This window comes from Hippoglossus hippoglossus, chromosome 19 (genome assembly GCF_009819705.1).
Source record: "Hippoglossus hippoglossus isolate fHipHip1 chromosome 19, fHipHip1.pri, whole genome shotgun sequence".
Taxonomy (NCBI): domain Eukaryota; kingdom Metazoa; phylum Chordata; class Actinopteri; order Pleuronectiformes; family Pleuronectidae; genus Hippoglossus; species Hippoglossus hippoglossus.
The window spans coordinates 15,937,918-15,960,669 of NC_047169.1; the positions used below are offsets into that span (position 1 = coordinate 15,937,918).

At 41.9% G+C, this 22,752-nt stretch overlaps 2 protein-coding genes across 3 annotated transcripts; one reads left to right on the forward strand and one right to left on the reverse strand.

The window, feature by feature from the left end:
• Positions 1–120: 120 nt before the first annotated feature.
• Positions 121–11,610, forward strand: vps35l (VPS35 endosomal protein sorting factor like). Of its 2 annotated transcripts, none has more exons than XM_034571139.1 (30): positions 121–250; positions 1,837–1,936; positions 2,234–2,416; positions 2,564–2,683; positions 2,781–2,805; positions 3,702–3,781; positions 4,108–4,236; positions 4,340–4,424; positions 4,512–4,568; positions 4,938–5,034; positions 5,311–5,358; positions 5,712–5,805; positions 5,985–6,185; positions 6,321–6,367; positions 7,246–7,357; positions 7,465–7,581; positions 7,663–7,716; positions 7,805–7,885; positions 7,977–8,039; positions 8,148–8,233; positions 8,339–8,419; positions 8,733–8,796; positions 9,249–9,347; positions 9,430–9,507; positions 9,589–9,703; positions 10,037–10,176; positions 10,303–10,468; positions 10,819–10,937; positions 11,075–11,221; positions 11,383–11,610. In XM_034571139.1, the coding sequence occupies exons 1-30, from the start codon at positions 234–236 to the stop codon at positions 11,479–11,481; spliced, it is 2,904 nt and encodes a 967-aa protein (XP_034427030.1). In that variant the 5' UTR covers positions 121–233; the 3' UTR covers positions 11,482–11,610. The 2 variants fall into 2 exon arrangements, with proteins under 2 accessions (XP_034427030.1, XP_034427029.1); XM_034571138.1 differs by having other exon boundaries at positions 122–250; positions 11,072–11,221.
• A 1,799-nt stretch (positions 11,611–13,409) lies between these two features.
• On the reverse strand, positions 13,410–22,747 carry get4 (guided entry of tail-anchored proteins factor 4). The gene is made up of 10 exons (XM_034571206.1): positions 22,611–22,747; positions 19,976–20,144; positions 18,834–18,912; positions 18,337–18,418; positions 17,458–17,607; positions 16,679–16,817; positions 16,272–16,412; positions 16,073–16,148; positions 15,720–15,792; positions 13,410–14,792 (listed from the first exon to the last, which is right to left on the reverse strand). Exons 2-10 carry the CDS (start codon positions 20,113–20,115, stop codon positions 14,701–14,703), a joined length of 972 nt encoding a protein of 323 aa, XP_034427097.1. The 5' UTR covers positions 20,116–20,144; positions 22,611–22,747; the 3' UTR covers positions 13,410–14,700.
• Between the last annotated feature and the right edge of the window lie 5 nt (positions 22,748–22,752).

Genomic DNA, 22,752 nt, shown 5'->3' on the forward strand with positions numbered 1-22,752 from the left:
GTTCTGGGAAAGGGAGTTTTATTCTCCTGTGACAGTTCATTAAAACGTCTCTCAGCTCAGGCTGTCGTTGCTTTACATGAAGAAATAGCAGCTTAATGTGTTTCTACAGTAGCAGTTCTATATATGACAAGGATACATATTTAGTAAACCGCTCATTTAAAACCACAAATAACGCTTTCCTGAAATTCCCAACCGAACCAGGAAGTACTAAGAGGTCATATGACTGAAGAAAGATGGCCGCGGTGCAGTGGTGAGCTGCTGGTTTCTCCTTTTAAAAACACTTTATTTACACCAGAAATGACTTGAACGATGTATTTATTCCTACTGTGCAGATGTAGAGACCGTACGTGTGGTGCACGTGCTTGCATCGGGAGCTTACGTGCGATTTAGCTTGAGAAATCAGATGTCAGTTGTTTTAGCAGCTTTTCAACATCTGATTACTACTTAAATGCATCAGTACTGTGTCTGTGGCCTTTCACCAAACACCCTCCTCTGGTGCAGTTTAGCTGCGGCTCAGCAGAGACGATGTGGGTGTGACAAAGTGATCAGGTGGTTTAGATTCAAATGTAAATGTATGAAATACTTAGATCATGTTCAACATCCTTACTGCTCCAATTAGATAGATAGATAGATGGATGCATAGGTAGATAGATAGGTAGGTAGGTAGGTAGGTAGAATAGGTAGGTGTGTTTGAATGGGTGAATAGCAAAACTGTACGGTAAAGCACTTTTGAGTGGTCATCAAGACTAGAAAAGTGCCATATAAATACAGACCACTTTACCATTTACATAGGTAGATGTACTCTATTGATCTTAAACTGGGTAATTCGTGATGGTCCAGAGTAAGGCTGGGCAATAGGACAATATCAATAATTTAAAAAACTAAAATGATTGCTCTATGAAAGAAGAATCACAATATCCGCTACATTTACATGTGGATTTGTCTTACAAGGGATGAGACTTTTTAAAAACATCATTCCGGTCTACCAGACCAGAGGTTGTCCAGTTCCCTGACACAAGTAGAAACTGTCTGTAAACCACCGTGCTTAAAGATACTGACAGTCTCTCATTCTTTAGAGTAGAAGTTACTCATGTCTCTGTCATGAGCTGTAATTTGCATCCTACGGTCACAGCTGGATGCCTTTTTCACCACAGACTTTATGACTGAGCGATATGACCACAAATTATACAATGATAAAAAATGTCCATGTCAGTCAATAAAGATACTTGTCACCATAAGTGTCATTTTATTATTTCTTGTACGTTAAAGTAAAAAAATTTACAAATCTGAGTTCTAGTTCAAAGCTCTTTAGTTCAGAACTTGCTGCTGTTTGTGAAAGGAATATTTTATGGGTTTGGACTGTTGCTCATAGAAAACAGGACATTTGGTGACAGTTCCCTTTTTGCTCTAAGATACTGATGTGATGTGACATTTTCACTGTTTTATCGACTACAATATTTGTATCAATTATATCAAGATAAATATCACATTATTAATTAGTTTTAAGTTTAATGACTGATATTTTGCTGCTGAGTGAAAGTTGCAGTTTTAATTTTCTTCTTTATGAGCAAAGAAGGTCAAACAGCAAAACGTTTTATAGATCAATTATTTGTTATATGTCCTCACTGTATAATAATTATTGATATTGTTTTATTGCGTAGCCGTAAAACTTCATCGCTGCTTGTAAAGACAGAAGAGAGATTTAGCATCGACAGTTTGTTTTCTGCAGCTGCTTCATCACTGAGTGTTGAGCCCTCAGACTACTAGTGTGAAAGGGTGTCAGTAGAAGCAGCGTAACTTTATTCTGTGTCTCCTGTCAATCCGCTGTGTAACCAGGCGCTCCCGCGGGCGCAGCTATGAGGCGGAGCTGCAGAAGTGTCGTCCTGAGGCGGCTCTGGTTGAGTTTGGAGACTACCATCCCATCAAGCCCATAATGGTATCAGCCTCCTCCTGCTGTTCAGCCTTGTCGTCACCATCACGCAGTCAGACACATCTCCGCCACAACACAGCATCATGAACCTCCATTTCTCTCTTCATCCTGGTTCTCCATCTCTTTAGCTTCATCCCTCTGCGTAGTTTTAACACATTCTGTTTTGTTATTTGACAGAAATGAGCTAAATTACTATGAAACATTGACAGAACTTTGTAAGAGTTTGAAGTTTGCAATTCATTTTTATAGCAAAACGAATGAGCATTGGTTTGGTTCTGTCCTGACCCTCTCCTCTGGTCGCAGGTGACTGATACAAAGACCCGCCGTGGGACTCGTAAAGGAAGCACCTCCTCCTCTTCCTCCTCCTCTTCCTCAGTGCCCCCGGACCCCCTAAGCTCCATGATGGATGGGACTGACCCCTTGTCCATGTTTGCAGCAGCCTCAGCCAGTGAGACTCCAGCCATTTCACACAGCGCCTCCGCAGGGGTCAGTTCATACCGCAGACATACTGACTGATAAGAGAAAACAGCGCATGAACAGCTTTATTTAAAAAATGATCTCTCAACCCTCAGAAGCTTACGACAATTCAAAAGTACAGACATTGTTTTATACGCTGAGGTGTTCTGCTTCCAGGACCTTGGAAGAAAGAGGAGGGAGAAGGATGAAGAGGCCGTGGGACCAGACTTTGAGCCCTGGTCATCGAAGCGGGGAGACATCCTGGCCCGGTTCACCACCACCGAAAAACTCTCGATCGTGAGTCGCTCTCCATTGTAACACCTACTGCCATCGACTGAACTACAGCTTCCTTTTACTGGATGGAAATCTGACTGAAATTTGTTTGTCTTCATAGAATCTTTTCATGGGCTCTGACAGAGGTAAGACCTTTATTTCCATTCATTATTTTTAATTTCCCATATCTGAGGCTATGTCAGTGTTTTATGAGGCGAAGTGTTCATTCAGATTAGACCCATAACATTTCAAGTTTATCAACCTATGCATCACCAATGGAGGAAAACTATAAATCTGCTCTAATTGTTATATTTATTAGAGCCTAACAAGGAATCTGAAGATGTTGTCACAAACCCGTATGATAAAGAAATGCAACTGAGACTTGATATTTTACACGTTAACCATAAAATTATAATAATCGATAAATAAGGACACAAATACAACCAAGTATTTAGAGCTTAAGAAAATAAATCAAATTTTTTGATGTAAAATGTACACATAAATGCTCATGTAAAATTAAATGTTTCATATTTATGTTTATATTGTAAACCAATAACCAGGTCATAATGGCTGATAACTATCACTGGACTCTGTGGTGTCTCTCAGCTCTATGGAGATTTTTTGTGTCTTTCAGCAACTTTGTTTTTCACCCTCACGGCGCCCCTTGTTTTTTACGTAAAACAGTTCAGGTAAACCGACTATATGTTACTCGCTCAGTACGAAAACCGTCCACAGGCATAGTTGGCAGATAGCTGGTTTACATTTAGCTGCTAAAGAACCAAATATTTCAATATTTATATTTATAAATATTCAGGGTCTGGTGAAGGCTGAACCAGGGAGTGAGTCTTAGACTTAGTTTCATCAGGTGGACAGCTCTAAATGAATGATACTGTTTCCCCATATCTGTTTGATGTGTGTAACATGTTCAGCTCTGTTTAATGTGTTGTCCTGCTCCAAGGAGCAAACAAAATCCATCGAAATAAACATTTATTTTTACTTTGATTGTTTAAAATCTGACAAATTCCTCCTGTTGTTTCTGTAGGAAAAGCTCCCAGTCCAGGAGCCTCAGCTGTTTCAGAGAAAGTCCGCACTCGCCTGGAGGAACTGGATGATCTGGAAGAGGTAGGTGTCTGTCAATATTCATGTGGGAAAGTAATACTCCAGCGTGTCGCTGTCACCTCTGCACACAGATGTGGGCTTTCTCTGTGCTGCAAAGCTGGATATTTTCCAGAAGACCTTTATATGAGAATGCAAATGGTTATTTAAAAATTCATAGTAAGCCAGTGGGTATGTTGATGACGTTTTCTAAAATTATTGGAGAACCACCCCTGTTATTGCTTGAATAAGTAGCAAAATTCATCAACAACATTTTCATTGAGGTAAATATTATTTTAGCGAAGCAGAGTGAATTTTGGAACTTCCTGTTGATGTGTGGATAATTTGTTCAGGGTTCCCAGAGAGAGCTGCTGAACCTCTCCCAGCAGGATTATGCCAACCGCATCGAGGAGCTGAACCAGTCCCTGAAGGAGGCGTGGGCCTCGGACCAGAAGGTCAAAGCCCTGAAGATTGTCATTCAGGTGACTCGGTGGAAAAAACCTCAGACGTGAAGTGAATGTTTGATCGACACTGTGTCTATATTAACCGTTTTTCTCTTATTTACCATGTGTGATCTGTGTCCAGTGCTCCAAGCTTTTGTCTGACACCTCAGTGATCCAGTTCTACCCCAGCAAGTTTGTCCTTATCACCGATATCCTTGACACTTTTGGTGAGTTAAGAAGCCACGTTTCCCTTAGTTCACGTCTTTAAAAAACAATGTGCAAGTTTTTTTGAGTATGTTCCTGCCTGTTTTTAGGTCAGCTAGTGTACGATAGAATCTGGAGCATGTGTTCGGACCCACAGCCGTTGCCAGGTAAGGATCGAATATCTACATCCTGTTTTATTTCTGGGGGGAACAAGCTGTTTTCAGACATGAACTCTTGAGTTAGTTTTTCACATGAAGAATGCAGCAGGAGATGTTGAAACGTTATCAACACATCGACTTTCTCGTTGTGAATCCTCCAAAAATGTTCCCGCTGTGTTCTCACATGGGCTCACTCAAAAGTCAGCAGCAACTTACTCGGACATTCGTGTTCTCACACACAGCCCCTCTGGGTAATATCAGGAGATTATCCAGAGTTCAGTGCATGTCTGAAAGCAGCTATACTCAGTTTTCTGAGGTGACACTGCGTTGATTCGTGTTGTGTGTGTGTGTGTGTGTCTCGCTGTCCTCCCTCCTCAGACTCGTTCACGGTGGAAGATGTGAACGACACGGCCAAAGAGACGTGCCTCAACTGGTTCTTCAAGATCGCCTCCATCAGGGAGCTGCTGCCCAGATTGTATCCTTTACCACCATCAGCACGGCTTTAATAATGATACCTGCTATCAGGTCATCAGGACTGATCCCAGGCCTGTTTCAGTTCAACTTATCGTCCAAATATTATTTTCAGTAAAAATATTGTAGGAAATATTGGAACCATACATTGTCTATTTGGAGCATATGTAGATTTTTTAAATCAGGTTTTACCTGGTTTTATTAATGGACACACACTTTCGTTGTCTTGACCCTGATCATCCACACACATGTTTTTTCAGTCCTTAACCTCCATGAACAGATACGTGGAGGCTGCCATTCTCAAGTGCAACCGCTTCCTCAACAAATCGTACGTTTGATTTCTCCTCATATCTTCATACGAACTTTACTTTCACTGTTGAAAAATGTTTTTTTCTAATGTTAATTATATATTGGTAACCTATAAATGTTATTGTTAACATTGATGTGGGTGTAAAAAGTGACTGAAATATTTTTCTTTTGTGTATCATTGCACGCATAATTAGATATTTGGGTTCTGCTAAAAGTTTGGGATTTTATTTGAAGTAAAAGGCTTAAATTATTAACATGCATTTGTAACCATGTATGTAGCAAATTGTCCTTTTAGCTTAAAGTGTTTTTTTTCTAAGACAACTAACAGCAGTTTTGTCATTATGCTGCACGATGCTCCTCCTCTCTCCACAGTGGCATTCAGGAGACGCTCCCTCGGTTGACGGCCATGGTCAGAGGGATCGGAGACCCTTTGGTGGCCGCGTATACCAGAGCCTACCTCTGCAGGGTGAGAGGTTTTTCATGTGCTCTATATTTCTCATTCATCTGGCATTTTCCTTTGTTTTAATCTGTCTGTATTTACCTCAGCCTGGTAAACAGTCTGGTTCTGTTACTGTACATCAAGGTAACCGCAAGATAAAACCGATTACAGGGATAAAAGGGGGTCACGCTGCTTTCTTTCTCCAGGTGGGCATGGAGGTGGCCCCGCATTTGAAAGACAGCCTGAACCGCAACTTCTTCGACCTGCTTGGGACCTTCCGCCAGATCAGCGGCGAGAGCGTGCGGAAACAGCTGGTGATGCAGAGGGTGGAGGTGCCCGAGTACCTGACGCTCTATTCGCCCGCCATCAGCTGGATCTTGCAGTGCATCGCCCACCGAGCTCCAGATGTACGCACACACACACACACACACACACGTTACTTTTTCCTTGCTGTAATTTTAAAAAGTGAAAGATATTGAAACAAAAATCAGTAGTTGTTGACAGTTTTCGATGAAGTGATGCAGCTTTTGTTTCCATTTCAGCCTCTGCTAACAGAGATGATGGAGAGATGCAAGAAAGTAGGAAACAAGTGAGTGTTTTTAACAACATAATAACAATGAGCTGACTTTCACATGTTGAGTTTTGTCCTGTTGGTGTCAGACTGGATGCTACAAGAGGGGACATTTTTCTAGTTTTACTCCCTCCATTCAGTTTATTAGCTCTTGGCTGGTCTTGTAGACATTTTCGTTTTTATTATTCCACGCCGGCGACAGCCAGTGGTCCGAGGCATTATGTTTTCCGGTTGTCTATTCGTCCGCCCATCAGTCTCATTCTTGTGAACACAATATCCCTTGAACGCCTTGAGGGGATTTCTTCAAATTTGGTACAAATATTCACTTGTGGAGGTTGTCAGGGGTCAAAGGTCTCAGTGGCCTCACAAAACATTTTTTGGCCTCTTGAACAATAAATCTGCCTCTAGGGAATTTCTTAAAATTTTGATAAGTTGTCACTTGGACTCAAAGATTAACTGATTAGAATTCCGTGGTCAAAGGTCACAGTGACCTCATATGAATCTGGAAAAATATTTATTTAGACAGACATTCCACTGGTTGGTGGAGGCATATAACTGCAGTGCAGTATTTCTAGTTCTGTTTAAATTATGTTGGGCAGTGGTTCCCCAAATTTATTTTTGTAACTTGTGAAATACTGAATCATCTTAGTTCAATTTCTTCACTTTATTTAGATTAAACAAGACAGAGCAGACTTTGTTTGCCCTGGTCACAACCAGTGTGCAGCCATCTACAACTGGTGACCAGTGTATTGATCCAGATAGTGTCACAAAAACAAAAATACACCAAAATGCCATTAACACACAGAGGGTTGTCTCAGGTTTTCAGTGGTTGGTGGTGGAAAACAAGAGTTGAGCTTTTAACAGGACACAATGTGATGCCTTCCTGTTTCCCACAGTGCCTTGCTGCTGAATTCAGTTATGAGGGCGTTCAGGCCGGAGTTCGTTGCAGCCAGAGCCACCGACTTCATCGGGATGATCAAAGACTGCGATGAGGCCGGCTTCCCAAAGGTCAGAGGACACAAACACTTACGTTGGGGAAATTGCAGCTTCTCTTGCTGATGTCTAAATCTGCTTGAAATCTAATCAATGATATTTGATGATCGTCTCTTCTCCAGCATCTGCTGTTCGGATCTCTGGGTCGCACCCTGGCTTGTGCCGACCCTCCAGAATCTGAGAGGCTGACGATCCTGAACGAAGCCTGGAAGGTCATCACCAAAGTCCGCAGTCCTCAGGTACGTGTAAGACCGAAGCAGCTATACAGATTTTCATTTCAAGCAAAATGTTCTGGATTATGACGACAAGTGGTTTTCCAGGATTACGTCAACTGTGCTGAAATCTGGGTGGAGTTCACCTGCCGACACTTTACAGTGAGTAAAACACAGGAGAGAGGATGAGGTGTTTCATTTTTGTTGATCATTAAAAATTTAACAACAATTCTCTTTGTCTCTTTCACAGAAACGTGAGGTCAACACCATCCTCGCTGACATCATCAAACACATGACCCCGGACCGGGCGTTCGAAGACGCCTATCCTCAGGTCAGCAGCTAATTGGCTAACAGGACATTGACTGTTCTGTTCTGCCACCGCCTCTTTAGTGACTCTGTTTTGTTTTGTTCTGTTCGTGTAGCTGCAGTCGGTGATCACGAAGGTCCTCACCTGTTTCCAGGACTTCTCCGTCCTCTTCGCCATGGTGAGCATTCACCAGTTCAAAGTGCATCAGCGCGAGAGCTAGAAGTGACAAACGACTTCCCTTCGTCGCGCCACAGCTCTGTACCTTTTCCCTTTTTTGTTTTTGCAGGAGCGCTTCCTGCCGTTCCTGGACATGTTCCAGAAGGACAGTGTGAGAGTGGAAGTCTGCAGATCCATCATGGAGGTCTTCATCAAGTACGTTTGTTAAAATAATTAGATTTATTTGCTCCGTGAGAGAAATAAAGAATTAAAAGTTTTGGACTTTAAATTGGTCTCCATCTGTGTGTTTGTCTCCCGCAGACACCAGGTGGATCTCACCAGAGACCCGGTCATCCTCAACGCCATGCTGCACATCTGCAAGACCATGCACGACTCTGTCAAGTAGGGGGTTCACTTTTTGGGGGGGATATATATTATTTGCCATTATACAGTTAAGCTTAATTTTGTTTGTTTAATTTAAATCTAAAATGACTCATCTTAAATGTCTTTGTGTAGATCATTCTGGTTGGAATGAATTACTTTTAAATATCAGTTCTATTTTGTAATTTAGCTTGTTAAACCTATTTTATTATCTCAGAACAAATGGCTTATGTTTTCAGCAATGATGTCACTGTTCCATGATTTCCATGATTTCTAGTATTTTCTGCTCAGCATAAGTCTTCAGTCACTCAGCCTTCTGCTCTTTATCTTGCAGCGCTCTCACTCTAGAGGATGAGAAAAGATCTTTGGCTCTGCTGATCATCGGCTTCATCCGCATGGTGAGACTCCTCCGACTGGTGTCAGCAGTCAAAAGGATCCAACTAGTCAACATGATTATCTTTCTCTTGTTTTAATTACTGTTCTTTTAACCATCCAGTGTGCAATTTGCTTTCATTAGCCCTATATGTCTACAGAAAGTCCTCCATGTTGCACCTGCATGTTTCTACATTAGCCCAGAAGGGACAAGACACAAACACTGGCTCCTTAGAGGGCGTTTTGCTGTTTTTTACCCCCCAGTTTCTCGTGGCCACTGTAGTATTTGGGAGGGAATCATGAGGACTTGATGCAATATGCAATTTCACCGCTAGATGTCGCCAAATACCACACACTGGACCTCTAATTTCCTATCCCATCTATATAACAAAATGTCATGTATGTAATTGTTGTTGATGAGTAAACGTGTGTTTTCTCCCTCTTTGATAATTTGTTCTGTTTCCTCCATGTTGTCCAGGTTTCTTTTGGCCGTGATTTTGAGCAGCAGTTGAGTTTCTGTGTGGAGGCCAGAGCCACCTTCTGTAACCTGGAGCCCGTTCTGGTGCAGCTCATTCACGTCAGTAGAAATCAGTGTGTGTGTATGTGTGAGTGTATGATATCACATCAGCTCGATGCTCAGCCGGTCATGTCGTTCCCAGACGGTGAACCAGCTGGCGATGGAGACCAGGAGGGTGATGAGAGGGAGTCACTCCCGCAAAACGGCAGCGTTCGTCAGGGTGAGTCAACGGGGCCACCGTATGTTCCCGCACGGACGGATATAACCACCATCACCATGTTTCTCTGTCTTTCTCCTCCAGGCGTGCGCTGCCTACAGTTTCATCACCATCCCGTCTCTCAGCAGCATCTTCAGTCGTCTCAGCCTCTATCTGCTGTCTGGTCAGGTTGCGTTGGCCAATCAGTGCCTCTCCCAGGGTGAGCACGCTGCCAGGTTTTACATTTTAAACTGAAAGTGAAAAGTCACTAAACTAATTCCAGACTTTGTGGCCAAAAGGTCTTTCCTTGTGATTTGAACAAATCCTAATGTTTCCTTCCTAACATTTTCCTCTTTTGTTATCTCTCCTTTCCTTCCTTTCTTCTGCACATCTTTTTATTCCTTCTTTCCTTTCTTTCAATATTCCCACCTCTTTCTTTGTTCTCCCAACACTCTCTCTCTCTCATTTCCCTCACTTTTTTCTTCCCCTCTTTCCTCATTTGTTTCCTCCTTGCCTACCTCCTTTTCCTCCTACCATCTTTCCTCTCCTTCAGCGGATGCCTTCCTGAAGGCAGCGGTCAGTATTCTCCCGGAGGTCCCTCGCTCCATCAGCGTGGATGGGAAACTTCGCTCCTCCGAAAGCTTCCTGCTGGACTTCATCAACAACTTCTTGGCCATGCTTCTGGTTGTCCCGGTAACACATTCCATGCTCTCCAGTCTGCCTCAGATTAAAGAAATGATCATCTCCCCCCAGATTCCCTGCAGTTTTACAAGTCTGTGAGAGTGTGTTTGTCAATACGGTCCATTTCTATGTTTACAGGACCATCCTGAGCATGGCGTACTCTACCTAGTCCGAGGTCTGCTCAACGTGGTCCAGGATTACACCTGGGAGGACAACAGCGACGCCAAGGTGCGGGTTTACATCAGTGCTCTGCCCCTGCTGGCCGCCATGAGCCAGGAAACTTACCTTTACTCCGTCCCCAAAGGTACATGCACACACAGCTGAGTAAAACACAACAATCCTTCACCTTGGAGGACCATTAGTCTGTTACGTTTTCTTTCTAGATGACAGAATTAGCTTTTACTTTTCTATGATCCCTTATTTTTGGAGCACACTATCCAAGGTTTTCCAGAAATTCAGACACATTCCTGTTTACATTTAGATACGTTTTAAAGTGATGTAACACCTCAACTATTCTGCTTCATGACTAGAGGCTGTACTTTTTAGATCTTGTTGTAGTGGTTTATAGGTGGTTGGGATTTTACGCGAATGAGCGCTTCCATCAATGATTTTTTCTTCCCACATGTATCGTCGCCTTCTCTCTCCTGGACTCAGTGGATTCCAACGAGACGCTCTATGGGGGAGACCCCAAGTTTCTCTCAGAAATCAACAAACTTTGTGAGACCCTGATCGGACAGATCCTGGATCATCTGAAGATTCTGGGTCGTGACGAGGTGCGGACAGAGGCAATGAAGCAACGTTTTTGTAGCGTTCATTTTTACGATCACTTCAGTGTCTGCCCTCTGCTGGCAGTTAGCAAGATGTAGGGTTTCCCTCATTTATGTTCCTCCCTTAATGTTCTTTGCAGCAGAACGCACGGCGTCAAGGCACTGTCGCCCTCTCTCTGTTCGCCGTCCTGTTGGCTCACGGCGACCTGAGGAACAACAAGCTGAGCCAGCTCACCATCAACCTGTGGAACCTCAGCCACAAACATGGATGCTGTGAGACTCGCATCTCGGTGAGCTCACGTCCACGCCACAAACCTATCAAACCCAGCTCTCCCTTGACCAGAGTGCACTCTCATGTTTTCAGCCATCTCACTGTTACTTTTTGACTTCAGATTTTTTTTAAACGAAATAATAATAATGCAGCCTCACTGTCTTCCGTCTCTTGCTCCAGGTCCGGACTCTGGAGTCCATCAAACACCAGGCTCAGCAGCCCGACATGGCTCACCTGTCGGATACAGTCCAGAGGCTCACACTGCAGTCCCGCACCTGAACGCCCACATCATGTACTTACTAAAACATTTCCCACATGTCCACACATCAAGATTGTGTAAATAAAAGATAACAAGAAGCACAAAGAACAAAGAAATGTCTGTAGGATTGTGAATTTGTGAATGGAGAAAGATTCCTTTGGATGTCAGACTCGCACTCAGATTTCATCAGTATTAAAAAAAAAAAGCTAAAATTGGCACTTAAACTGAAGTTACAGAAAAATTGTCACAGGTAAACATGACTGAAAAAGAAAATCATTCAAAGTTTGCAAAGGAAGAAAAATGTCATTCCTTGAAGCTGTATTCAGACATGAAGTCTAGAAAATTGGGTGGCTCCTCTTTTTCATCCTGAAATCGAACAGTTTCACGTCCGTCCTGTGTTACATTTGTCTTCTGTATCCTCACATGGGGTCACTCTGACTTTCTCCAGACATTTTGCTAGGCTGGCTGGCAGGAAAGGTTCCAGACCCACTGACTCAGACATTTGCATTCTCTCCCACACAACCCTGCAGGATGATTTCAGGAAAATATCCGGACTACAGTGGATGTCTGAAAGCAGTTGCTTTGCACTAAAACTAATTTTCATAGATGAGCGACTCGGTTAAGATAATCTTTGCACATTTTTGCAGTGAAACTTTACTTCGTTTTACCTGCAACTATTCCTGAGCAGAGTCATGTACAACTAAACCACCTGTCATCATGGATACAAGCTATACAGTAATGTAATAATATTGCTTTAATTATAGTATTTTAACATGTTTTCTTCATGCGTTTGTAGAAATAAACTTAAATTCTGTTTGTATTAAAATTGTGTGTATGAATCCAAAAACACAGACAGGACACCGTTTGTTTTTGAGACATTCTGAAACTCTTCTCAGTTGTAGTTTATTCAGTTAGTGAATCATTGAAAAGGCAAACACTCCCCATTAGTTCTCAAAGACAAAAAACTCAAATACAAACGCTGCGATGTTGTTCATTGACACACACACACACACAGAGTGGGCCTTTGGTCACACACTTCTCGACTGCCGGATGATTGAAGGGAAATCGTGACAGAACTGACTTTCAGGTTCGTTAGACAAAAAAAAAAATTGAACTAAATAAAGCTATGACCGTGACACTGAATAGAAACACATGTGATATGGGAACTGGAGCATGTTTTGTGATTGGTTGAGCTCTTTGGAAAACGTAGTGAGGAACCCGAGTCAGTTTCGCCCCGAATTTCCCCTTTGGATGGTCGACCTCAGCGGTGCAACGGAGAAGACTGCAGGAGGCGCTGGTCCCCAGACATGATTATTTTTATTTAACATTGGGTGATTTTAATAATTGTTTATTTTAGGAATTTGAGATTTGTCTGTTTTCGATCTCTGTTGACTGAAGCAACATCCCTCGTTTTCGTTGTATTTTCAACATTTGATGGAAACAATCACAGAATCTCAACAACATTCTATGGGTCTGCCTGTAGCACTGATACATTGAGCCAGCCAGTCCTGTATGGAAGAACTAAATGGGAAATTTAGATAATCTGAAATTCTTTAGTCAAATATTTAAATCAACCATTGACATAAATTATAAGCATCTAATTATCACAAAACGGTACTTCAGCTATATTTCATTGTGTACCTTTTTTATTTCGTTTTGTAAGAACACCAACATTTAGCTGATCCTTAAATAATACAAATATATTGAATTATTTTAGTTTTGTTAATATTCAAATTTTGCTCGACTGAAACATGCCAATTTTTTCATTGCGTTTTTATTTAATAGACATTTCTAGCTCCCACACAGATAATTAGACACAAGTAAATAAAAACTACTTGACATTGGAAGACCTGTGGACATTCCGAGTTTTTAATAAAGATGTTGACTTCACATGGGGGTTTGGACCGCTCCAGATTATCTGGAGCACAGTTAAGTTTATTTTTTTTAAATCCTAAAAATAGCAAACTGACCAGACCTGGGCTGATCAAATGTCACTACGCCGACAAACAAAGCTGAAGACTGGATGATGTGGGCAAAGAAAGTCGAAAGGGAACAAGCAGTGTAGTGTGAGCTCTCCGAGGGTCGATGAAGTTAACACTGATAAACAGCAGCTATTTTGTCGTTCACGAGCTGAACTGAAGACAGACCGTCGATTCACCTCTGAGATGAACTGTTCAAACAATTGTTTAAAAAGGGAGAACTGAAAAAGCCAGAAACAGTCGGGTACGCAGCAGATTTAAATATCAGCTTTTTATAAACACGCAAAGCAAAATTCACTCTTAACAGACGGATTTTCAGTGTCTCATTTTTCTCCTCTCACCTCAAGATCACCAAGTGCTTCACGCACCTCGCTGCCAGGATTATTTTATACAAGACATCTGCCGACTGTACCGAGGCCAAAACTGCATCTTCTGACACAATTTCTCTCGGACACAGTGCGAACGAGCTCAGCAGCAGCTCAGCATGTGCACATTAAAAAAAAGTGAGACCTGGAGCTACTTGTACACAGACAGCTCTGTTTATAGTTGAATAAAATATGACCCATAAAGACACTGAGCAGAAAAGGTTTGTTTGGTAGACATTCAAGGTGCAAGATGACTTTACACAGAGCGCTCATGTTGGTTTTTTTTGTTCATAAAGCCGAGAAACTGAAAATCGGCCGCGACTACAGCAACAATTTCTTAAATTAACTTTGAATAAATTGAGAGAAGAGACTAACAATTAAGTTAACAACATGGCTCTGATCGCACAAACATAACAGTTGTTAGTTGAGTAAACCCTCTGGTAATGATCTAGTCGACATTGTGGCGAAAGCTGTCACTCAGGGATGCTGTCCTCTCCTCTGGTTTTCACAGGGAGAAAACAACGAGTTATCTGTTGGCTAAAAATCATTAACCCTAAATGCAGAACAAAAGTCCCAGACTAACAAAATAATTATTAAAATAAAATAATACAATCTGAACAACTTGGGAAGAGTTTGCAGTTTGGCGCAGTCAGTCCAGGCAGTGCTGAGGGAGATGTTTTGGTGAACTGATTCTTATTCTGATTTTGGGGACTGGATAGGTGGGATGAGGGGGGGAGGGGGGGTGGGTTTCCTGGAAACAGCACGCCTCTGAAAACACAGACCCAAGCCCCGCCCCATCCCTGTTGTCAAGGTGACGAAGGGAGGCGATAGATGGGGCGGGGGGGTGTTCTTCCTCTTTCTTTGTGTTCACTTGTTCTTCTCCCAGGCTGCAGGCTCAGTCCAGTTCTATGGGGCTGCTGTCTTCCTGGGCTTCTTCAGCCCCGTCATCGTCCTCGCCCGACCCCATCAGGCTGTTCAGCAGGTTTCCTGCACGAGGCAACACAGTGACCATCACACTCACGTAAAAAAAAGTTTATATGACCTTGTATTGAGATGAAGTAGTTATAGGCTCATCAAGGAGTTAGATGAGAAGATTGAAACCACTCTCACATCTGTTTGGAAAATGTGTTGGTCAGCATAAAGACTGGAAACAGCCAGCCTAGTTTAACTAGCAGCTACAATCTGCCTGTCAGTCTAATACCATGTGGTCCTAAATGTAACAGAGTACTTTGAGGATTACAGGTTGGCCAGTTGTCAGGCCACACTAAAGGCCCTTTCAGATAGAAAGCCATTTGCATTGTGCCGGTTGCAGGGTTCAGTGCACAGCCCTTGGTTTGCACTATGCTGGCCACTGGGAGCCAAATCGGTTTTTTTCTTTTTTGGTGACACATTGTCCTTACCTACAATGAGATACCTGACTGTTAAAACACATCTGTCATGTCTACTTGACTTGAAATATGTGCAAAAACGTGTTACGGCTTTCCTCCTGAGGCCTCCATATAGTATTATATAATTCGGGGAACACAGAAACGCACGCACCTAAATGAAAAAGTTAGGTGAACCTATGTAAAAGTTAGCCTGGAGCCCTGCATCATCAGACGCAGTGAGTCTGTACGAATGCTTGCATCGGCAGCAACCGAGTCAAACATACCGTCATGACCTCCTGACGTGCTGCTCTGCTCACTCACCTCTTTGCTGGCTGTCTAACTGACAACAAGAGACCACATGAACCCCCAGGACGTGGCCAATATTAAGCTTCATATTTACTTCACAGACATGAGTGGTGTCAGTCTTCCATCCAACCCTCGACAAGATAGTGCAGAAGCTTATTTACCAAAATGTCAAAAGAGAAGCGCAAATGTAAAGAGAATCCTTAGAAATCTGCTCGAATGAGCAGAGCCTTGGTCCACTCACCTAGCAGTCCGCCGTATGATGGAGACTGTTTGGGTGGAACGCCAAAGAAAAGCTGTCCTATTCTGTCGAGATACTGAGGAGACAGGAAGACGTCCAGAGGAAGAGGAGGACAGAGAGACATGGAGGCTTTGTTTAAATGGACTGAAATATTTCATAGTGACATTAGGTAGGTTTCCATGAACCTGATCTTACATAAATTACCTCAAGCAAGGAGGTTACATTTTCATTGGTGTTTGTTAGCAGGATTATGGAAAAACAACTCAAACATACACAAATAACACACATTAGACTAGCTCCTTTAATTCATGATTAATGGGTGAAATGGTAATAGAACAACTTAGCTTTACACTCACCTCATTATACATGGGGTCCCTCTTCAGGGAAGGTTGATATTGTTCACATAACACTGTGAAAACTGTTAATTTACCCCTGAGAGACAAAAGAAAAATGTTTAATACTGCGCATTATTATCTTTAATCTGTTTATCAAACACAAACTGTTGACTGATTTATACAGATTTTTAAGCAGTAACTGGAACATTGTTTTCCTCACCCATCCACTGCCAGCAGCAGAAACCAGATAAAGTTTAGTAGAGGCTGGACGAAGGGAGGGCCCCTCTCTATGGACGGGTGTTTCTCTGTGTATGTGCTAAACAACACAGAAGCACTGTTTTTGTTCTTTAAGCAGAGGAACCTGGGGGGTGGGGTTGGGAGCAGGAAAGTAAAGAAATAGAAAAGGTACAGACAATACAGTAGAAATGAGTTGATGGGACAGAAAACATGAAAGAGGGTGACACAACTTAAAATCTAAACTTTGAATCCAATAACAAGTTTGTATTACATTTACAGGACATTACAAACTACAGCTGTACTAATTGATAGTTCGGAGGTTAAGATGTTTCAGACAATTTTTACAGTTCGATGATATAAAATGGAAACGTGTGCCATCTTTGTACGTACTGTAGGACGGCCTGCACTACAAACATGTCCACCTCGCTGCGGAAGCCTCGTGACGACGAATACTCCACCAGCATCTGTGCGCAGCCCTCGGCGTCAGAGGAATGCAGGAAGTGGTAACGTGACTCGCTGTAGTTTTGCTCTGAAAACACAAAATATTTCTATGTTTGAACTTTTAACTCGCACTCAGAAAAAGGGCAACAAGGACATTATTGAAGGAGACACAACAGCCTGATGCTGAGAAAGAGGATGGGGGGCCTATCCTGATGTGTGTTGACAAGAATCATGATGCTCACAACACAGAATGGAGGCAGGTGATGACTGATAGGTCAAATGTGGTCTTAAATCAGTTTACAGTTTCATTTGATATTCATCATAACTTGTGAAAAGCACTTTTATATTGTACTGTTTCCTGACAAGAGAAATAATGCTTTATTAATGCTCTGACAACAATACTACAAGCATTTGGACGTAACCGAGAAAATCCACCAAACAGTTGAAATATGGTATTTGTATTCTTCCAGTTTCCCATCCGTTGCATGTTAGAAACATCATGAACACACCCACTTACGAATTTTCCTGCTGTATTGTCACATGGGCTTTACTAGCGGGGCTGGCAGGAATAGTTGCAGGAAATATCTGGAACCTCTGACTCAGACATATGCGTTCTCACATGCAGCCCCTCTGGAAATTTTCAAAAAATGTCCGGACTTCAGTGCATGTCTGGAAAAAAAAGCTTCTTTATCCTCTACAGTTTACAAACTAAATGTTCAACCCATTACCTTTCCACAAGGTGACAGCTAGCAACTGGTGTAGTTTTGGGTGACCCAACTTGCCGGAGCCTCCCGTGGACCATTTCAAGGCTCTGGACACAAACGCTACTCTCTCCGGAGAGTTCTGGTCCATCCGGCTGAACAGCTTAGCCAGGCTTTCTGCTTAGAAAACACACAAACAAGCCAATAACATCAGAGAATATCCTTTCTAGTTCAAAAGACCTATTGTGCTGTCCCCTGAGAAAGGCCGGCTTCTCTGAATGACAACATTCCAAGGTGGCTATATACATATTGATCAGGATGCACTATATTATGCATATACTCTTTTTACATTTGCTTGGTTACAATTGTATTGAAAAGCATAATTTACTTCACAAAAGCTTGATTTCCACTTGCATGATAAAAGAACCTCGTCAGACTGTGACCAGTGTATGGCGAACAGAAGACTTGGACCAGATATCCACTCTCTACACAGGGAGCCCCAAAATATCGGCCGTTACTATCAGAGGCTAATTCGCCATCAGATAATTGCCGATGGGCTCAGAGGTTGACTTTTTCCTGGTTTGTACTTTGCTTAATGTTCTGAACTCTTTCAGTGTTGATTTAAAATCACCTTTAAAAGTTGGCATTTTAAGTGCTCTGTATTTGTGATTTGAAATTCTGTACATCTTGCTGTGAAGTACTGTATGTATTTGTAAGAACAGTACAGTAACACAGCTCATGTTAGTGAGTCTCTCTTTTTCCACAATCAAAAGGACAGCACATAATAAAGATCATCATTTCCTGCAGCTATCCTCTCTTTCACACTCACAAAACTAGAACAGTAAACCTCAGCGCAGGTAGTTTTGTACATTCATTATTTTCATAGGGTTCAAGGTTACCACTCACCTAATATTTCCTCCTCGACTTTTGTCTCAGATTTCTCCAACACTTCCAGCACCAGCATGGACAGATCTGCTGCACTGTTTTGCTACAGACGAGAACATAACAGATAGATTTCTTTTAACTGTATAGGAATATTCAGGACCAGAATATTACGGTTGAATTGTGAATTCACCAGACAACTGACTGATAATGAATTGAACACACAATTAGGCTGTATGTCCAAATACCTGGCTACTTTAACATGTCCACAAAAATCTGATTATTTTCTTGCCTTTATAACAAAGTACAAATACTCTCAAACTACAGTTTATACATTGCTTGATAAGTAATATCCTGTTATCAAGGGGAAGATTAATTCCATACAAAATGTAAACGTCTGTTCTTCTATGCAGTTACTACTCCTATGTTAAACTTAAACAAATGGGAACGATGAATAGTCTCCCAACAAAGATGGATTCTAATATGGTGAGTTTTGAGTGGAAATCTTGTGTTGCATGTACCTGGTTATAGCTGAAGAAGAGTAGAGCGCCATTGTACATCAACTCCCGGGCCTCAGCATGTTTAGCCTGTGACATGTACCTGATGGAAGACAGAAATGTCAGCATTAAATGATAAGATCTGCCTGAGCAGTCAAAAGCTTCCCTTGCATCACTCAACACTGCTGATGAAAGATCTCACACACACACACACACACACACACACACACACACACACACACACACACTTGAGATAAGAAGCTATCAAAGTGAAAAAAACTTTGATGAAGACCACCTGCAGTATTTAAAATGAGAAACAGGTATTCAGATATAAATACACTGTATTGTTGCAATTATGACTTCTAGTGATGAGAAGGAAGAAGGCAGTGATCATGCTGATGGTGTGGAGAAGGTTTGACTTCAATTTGATTGAATTATAACATTTAAACTGGTTTAAAAACTATGCTGGAGGCAGGTAGACAACCAGTTCATGTTTCCATTGCTCTGACAGCGTCCACTTCTGTTACTGATCCAACCATATAGGATCAGATCCACATCACTAGTGTGAATGTCCCTCATTAAAAACAGATGGAAGACAGACCAGTCCAAGAAAGACATGTCTCCGAATCAGCCAAATTAACCAGTGGTCATTTCTCCATTAAAAATTGTAAAAGAAGATGAACATATAAGACACTCCACAGCCCAGACTGCGACGGTGCAGTGTGGCTATGTGGCTACATGCTAACGCAGATGGACAGCTTCTACGAACACGTTCAACAGAATACGGTGGTTAATTTAACAGTTGGTCCAATTTATTCTGTTGCACGCGAGTTGCCTTCGTCACACCCACACAGACAGCGTGTCTGTCTCCACTCAGCAGCCCGAATACCTCTGCTGGCTAAGTTGCTAAACACGTAGCTAGCTAACTAGCCGCAGCATTTTTGGCTAATCACGTAGCTAGCTAACTAGCCGTCGGAAGCCGTGGTGAGATTGACAGCTCAGCTGCGCAAACAAACAGGCGGAACAACACGAGTGGGTGGGTCCGTGGCGAGATTCAACCAATCCCAGCCGCGCAGGTGCGGCAGCAGGGTTGACAGTGGGCTCTGCAACCGACAGGCCCCAAAGCCAAAGACTGCTGCAGCTACGAACACGAAGCGGTGTCTTACCTAAAAAATAAAGTCCTGTACATCTGGTGTGCTTCGTAGTAATCCCCCTTCTCCACGCTGGCTCGCAGTTTGCCCTCGACCCTCTGGACGCCTCCACGGTTCCTGGCGCTGGAGCACCTCAGAGACTCCTGCTCCGACATGGTTGTCGCTCCGCGGCAGCGCTCGGCCTCTGCTAGAGTGTTGACACTGATGCACAGCAACCCGGAAACATTTAAAGGGAACACACCCTCCTCGCTTGCCGTAGCTGGCGGAGAGGCTCAGCAGGCGGTTGTCCGGATAACGGACAGAGTTCACGGATCAAGTCAATGTATTTCCATTATTGAAACAACATCTTTTGTTTTCTTGCCGTTTTACATAAACTTTTTTAACGCTTTCCAGTACTGATTGACTTGTATTCATCAAAAATAATCCAGTTCTTAAATATGAAAACATAAAATGTTGAAAAATGTCCACCCACATAGCAAAATTGTTTGGGCCCGTATATCACATGGATGGAATGATGTCACAATCTGCCAGATCTGGGCCATAAGTAAGCCACATAAATACCACATGTCAACCAAAGGTGGCCCATATCTATTTTGTGCTATTTGGGCTATATTTACCATTAAGCACATTAGGTTCACTTCCTGATTACATTCTGAGAGCACTGTATGTTTGCCAAAAGAGGCCCACATTCGTTTTGGGATATTTGGGCCACATGTGCTTTATTATAAGTGGGCCACTTTTGACTCACATCCATTTTGTTCAGGCCACAAGAAGGCCAGCTGTGCAGCATCACTTCCCTGAAACGGCCCACATCTGTATGCTGTCTGGGAAACGAAGGACAAATCAGCAGAGTTTGGGAAAAATAATTTAACTATTTGAATTCCTTACACAAATGTCGACCTCCGGAAACAGCCCCTATTTTTCCTACGGATTTAAATGACATAACCTAAAAAGCACAATCTCTTTATCAGTATGTATTTCCCTTGATTGCTGATTTGTGTTTTATTTTTTTGTCCTTTTCTTTTTTGTATGTTGTGCATTTGTTTTTAATTATGCAGTATATTCTATATTTTCCTCTTGTTGCCAATCGCTCAGTCTTCTAGAGACTGTATAAGAAGTCCTCATGATTATTACGTACTGTATTGTTTGTAATATATGTGAGGTTGAATTGAGAAAAACACCTTGTGACAAGGTTTAGCCTAGTGCTTTTGATTTAAAAAAATATATATATATATATGTAAAATGGTATCCACTTCCTTAATATTTGTTTGATTTACATTTCTTTTTACTGCCTCATTTGAATTGTTTAGTTTTTTTCTCATTGTTTTTAAGCACTTTGTTACATTGTTAATAAAATAGCTATATAAATAGTTTATTATCATATTATTATTATTATTATTGAAAGTAGAGGTAGACCACAGTAACTGCATTACAAGTCCTGTACTAAAAATGTCCTGAAATTAAAAAATGTAAGAAACAATGCAGAAAATCATGATGAATCTTATTACAATTATATTCCACTTTATGTCTAAAAGTTAAAAGTCCCACCTTAGTTTGACTCTTAACTCATGGGTTTTACTTGTATCTGTGTAATCTTCATTTCTACCTATGCAATTCAAACATGCAAGCCATTTCACTGTACATGTTCTCACACTGTGTAAATTCTGTTTAGACTGTATTTCTCTTCCCTCTATCTTTCCTTGCATTTATGTTGCATGTTAGATTAGGAGGGTCAGCTCAGTCCTGGGATATACCCCCTTGAATCAGTGGAGCTGGTGGGACAGAGCAGGATGATGGTGAAGCTGTCTTCTCTGATGGACAACCAGTCCCACCCCCTGCAGGACCCAATCACAGCACCGGGCTGCTCGTTCAGCGACGGACTGAACTACTGCGAGGGGAAGGTGTTGCACCCTAAGTGTCTGAAGGAGAGGTATTGCAGGTCGTTCCTTCCTGCAGCGGTAAGACTGTGCAGCCAGCTCTGCTCCCAGTAGAACTATACCCACCCACTATGGACTACACTTTAACTCTGGTTTAACTCTCTCAACTGTGCAATATTCATTCTGTCTGTGAAATACAATGCTTCATGCACAATCCATTCACTTCTCACACTGCACACATTTTTCTTGTTTTTACACTTTTATTCCATTCATATTTTTCTATATTTTTTTATATCCCTTACCCTTAAGTATTATTATCCTTACACTTAAGTATTGCATGTTACTTATTACTTACTGATGCCTATTTTTTTACTCTTGCTGCTGTAATGTTGCAAATGTCCCCATTGTGGGACTAATAAAGGATTACCTTATCTTATCTTATTACTTTACTGATGTCTATTTTTGACTGTTCTCATTGCCGCTCTTACACTGCAAATGTCCCCGTTGTGGGACGAATAAAGCATTATCTTATCTTATCAATTCTTATTATATCTCATCAGTGTAGATGTTATCAGAGCAAATGAAGTTGAAAGACACCATAAATTAAAAGACATAATATCCACTTTAAGGAATAAAACATTTAGAGTGAATGCCCCCATGTGAACTCATGTAATTGTGGTCCAAGACCAGCAATCTAGACATCCAGGGGATATCTAGGTAAATAAATAATGAGATAAATAATGAGGTGAGGTTTCACACGGTGATGTACAAACCTGTAGCTCTTGAAGTACACGCTTTTCGACACTAGGTGAAGACAAATGCTGTGAAGGAGTCTGCATCTCCAGTTTTTAACTACTGCAAGTACTACACCTTGGATCCACCTTGCGTTTCCTCACGTTAGAATCCGCGTTGCAC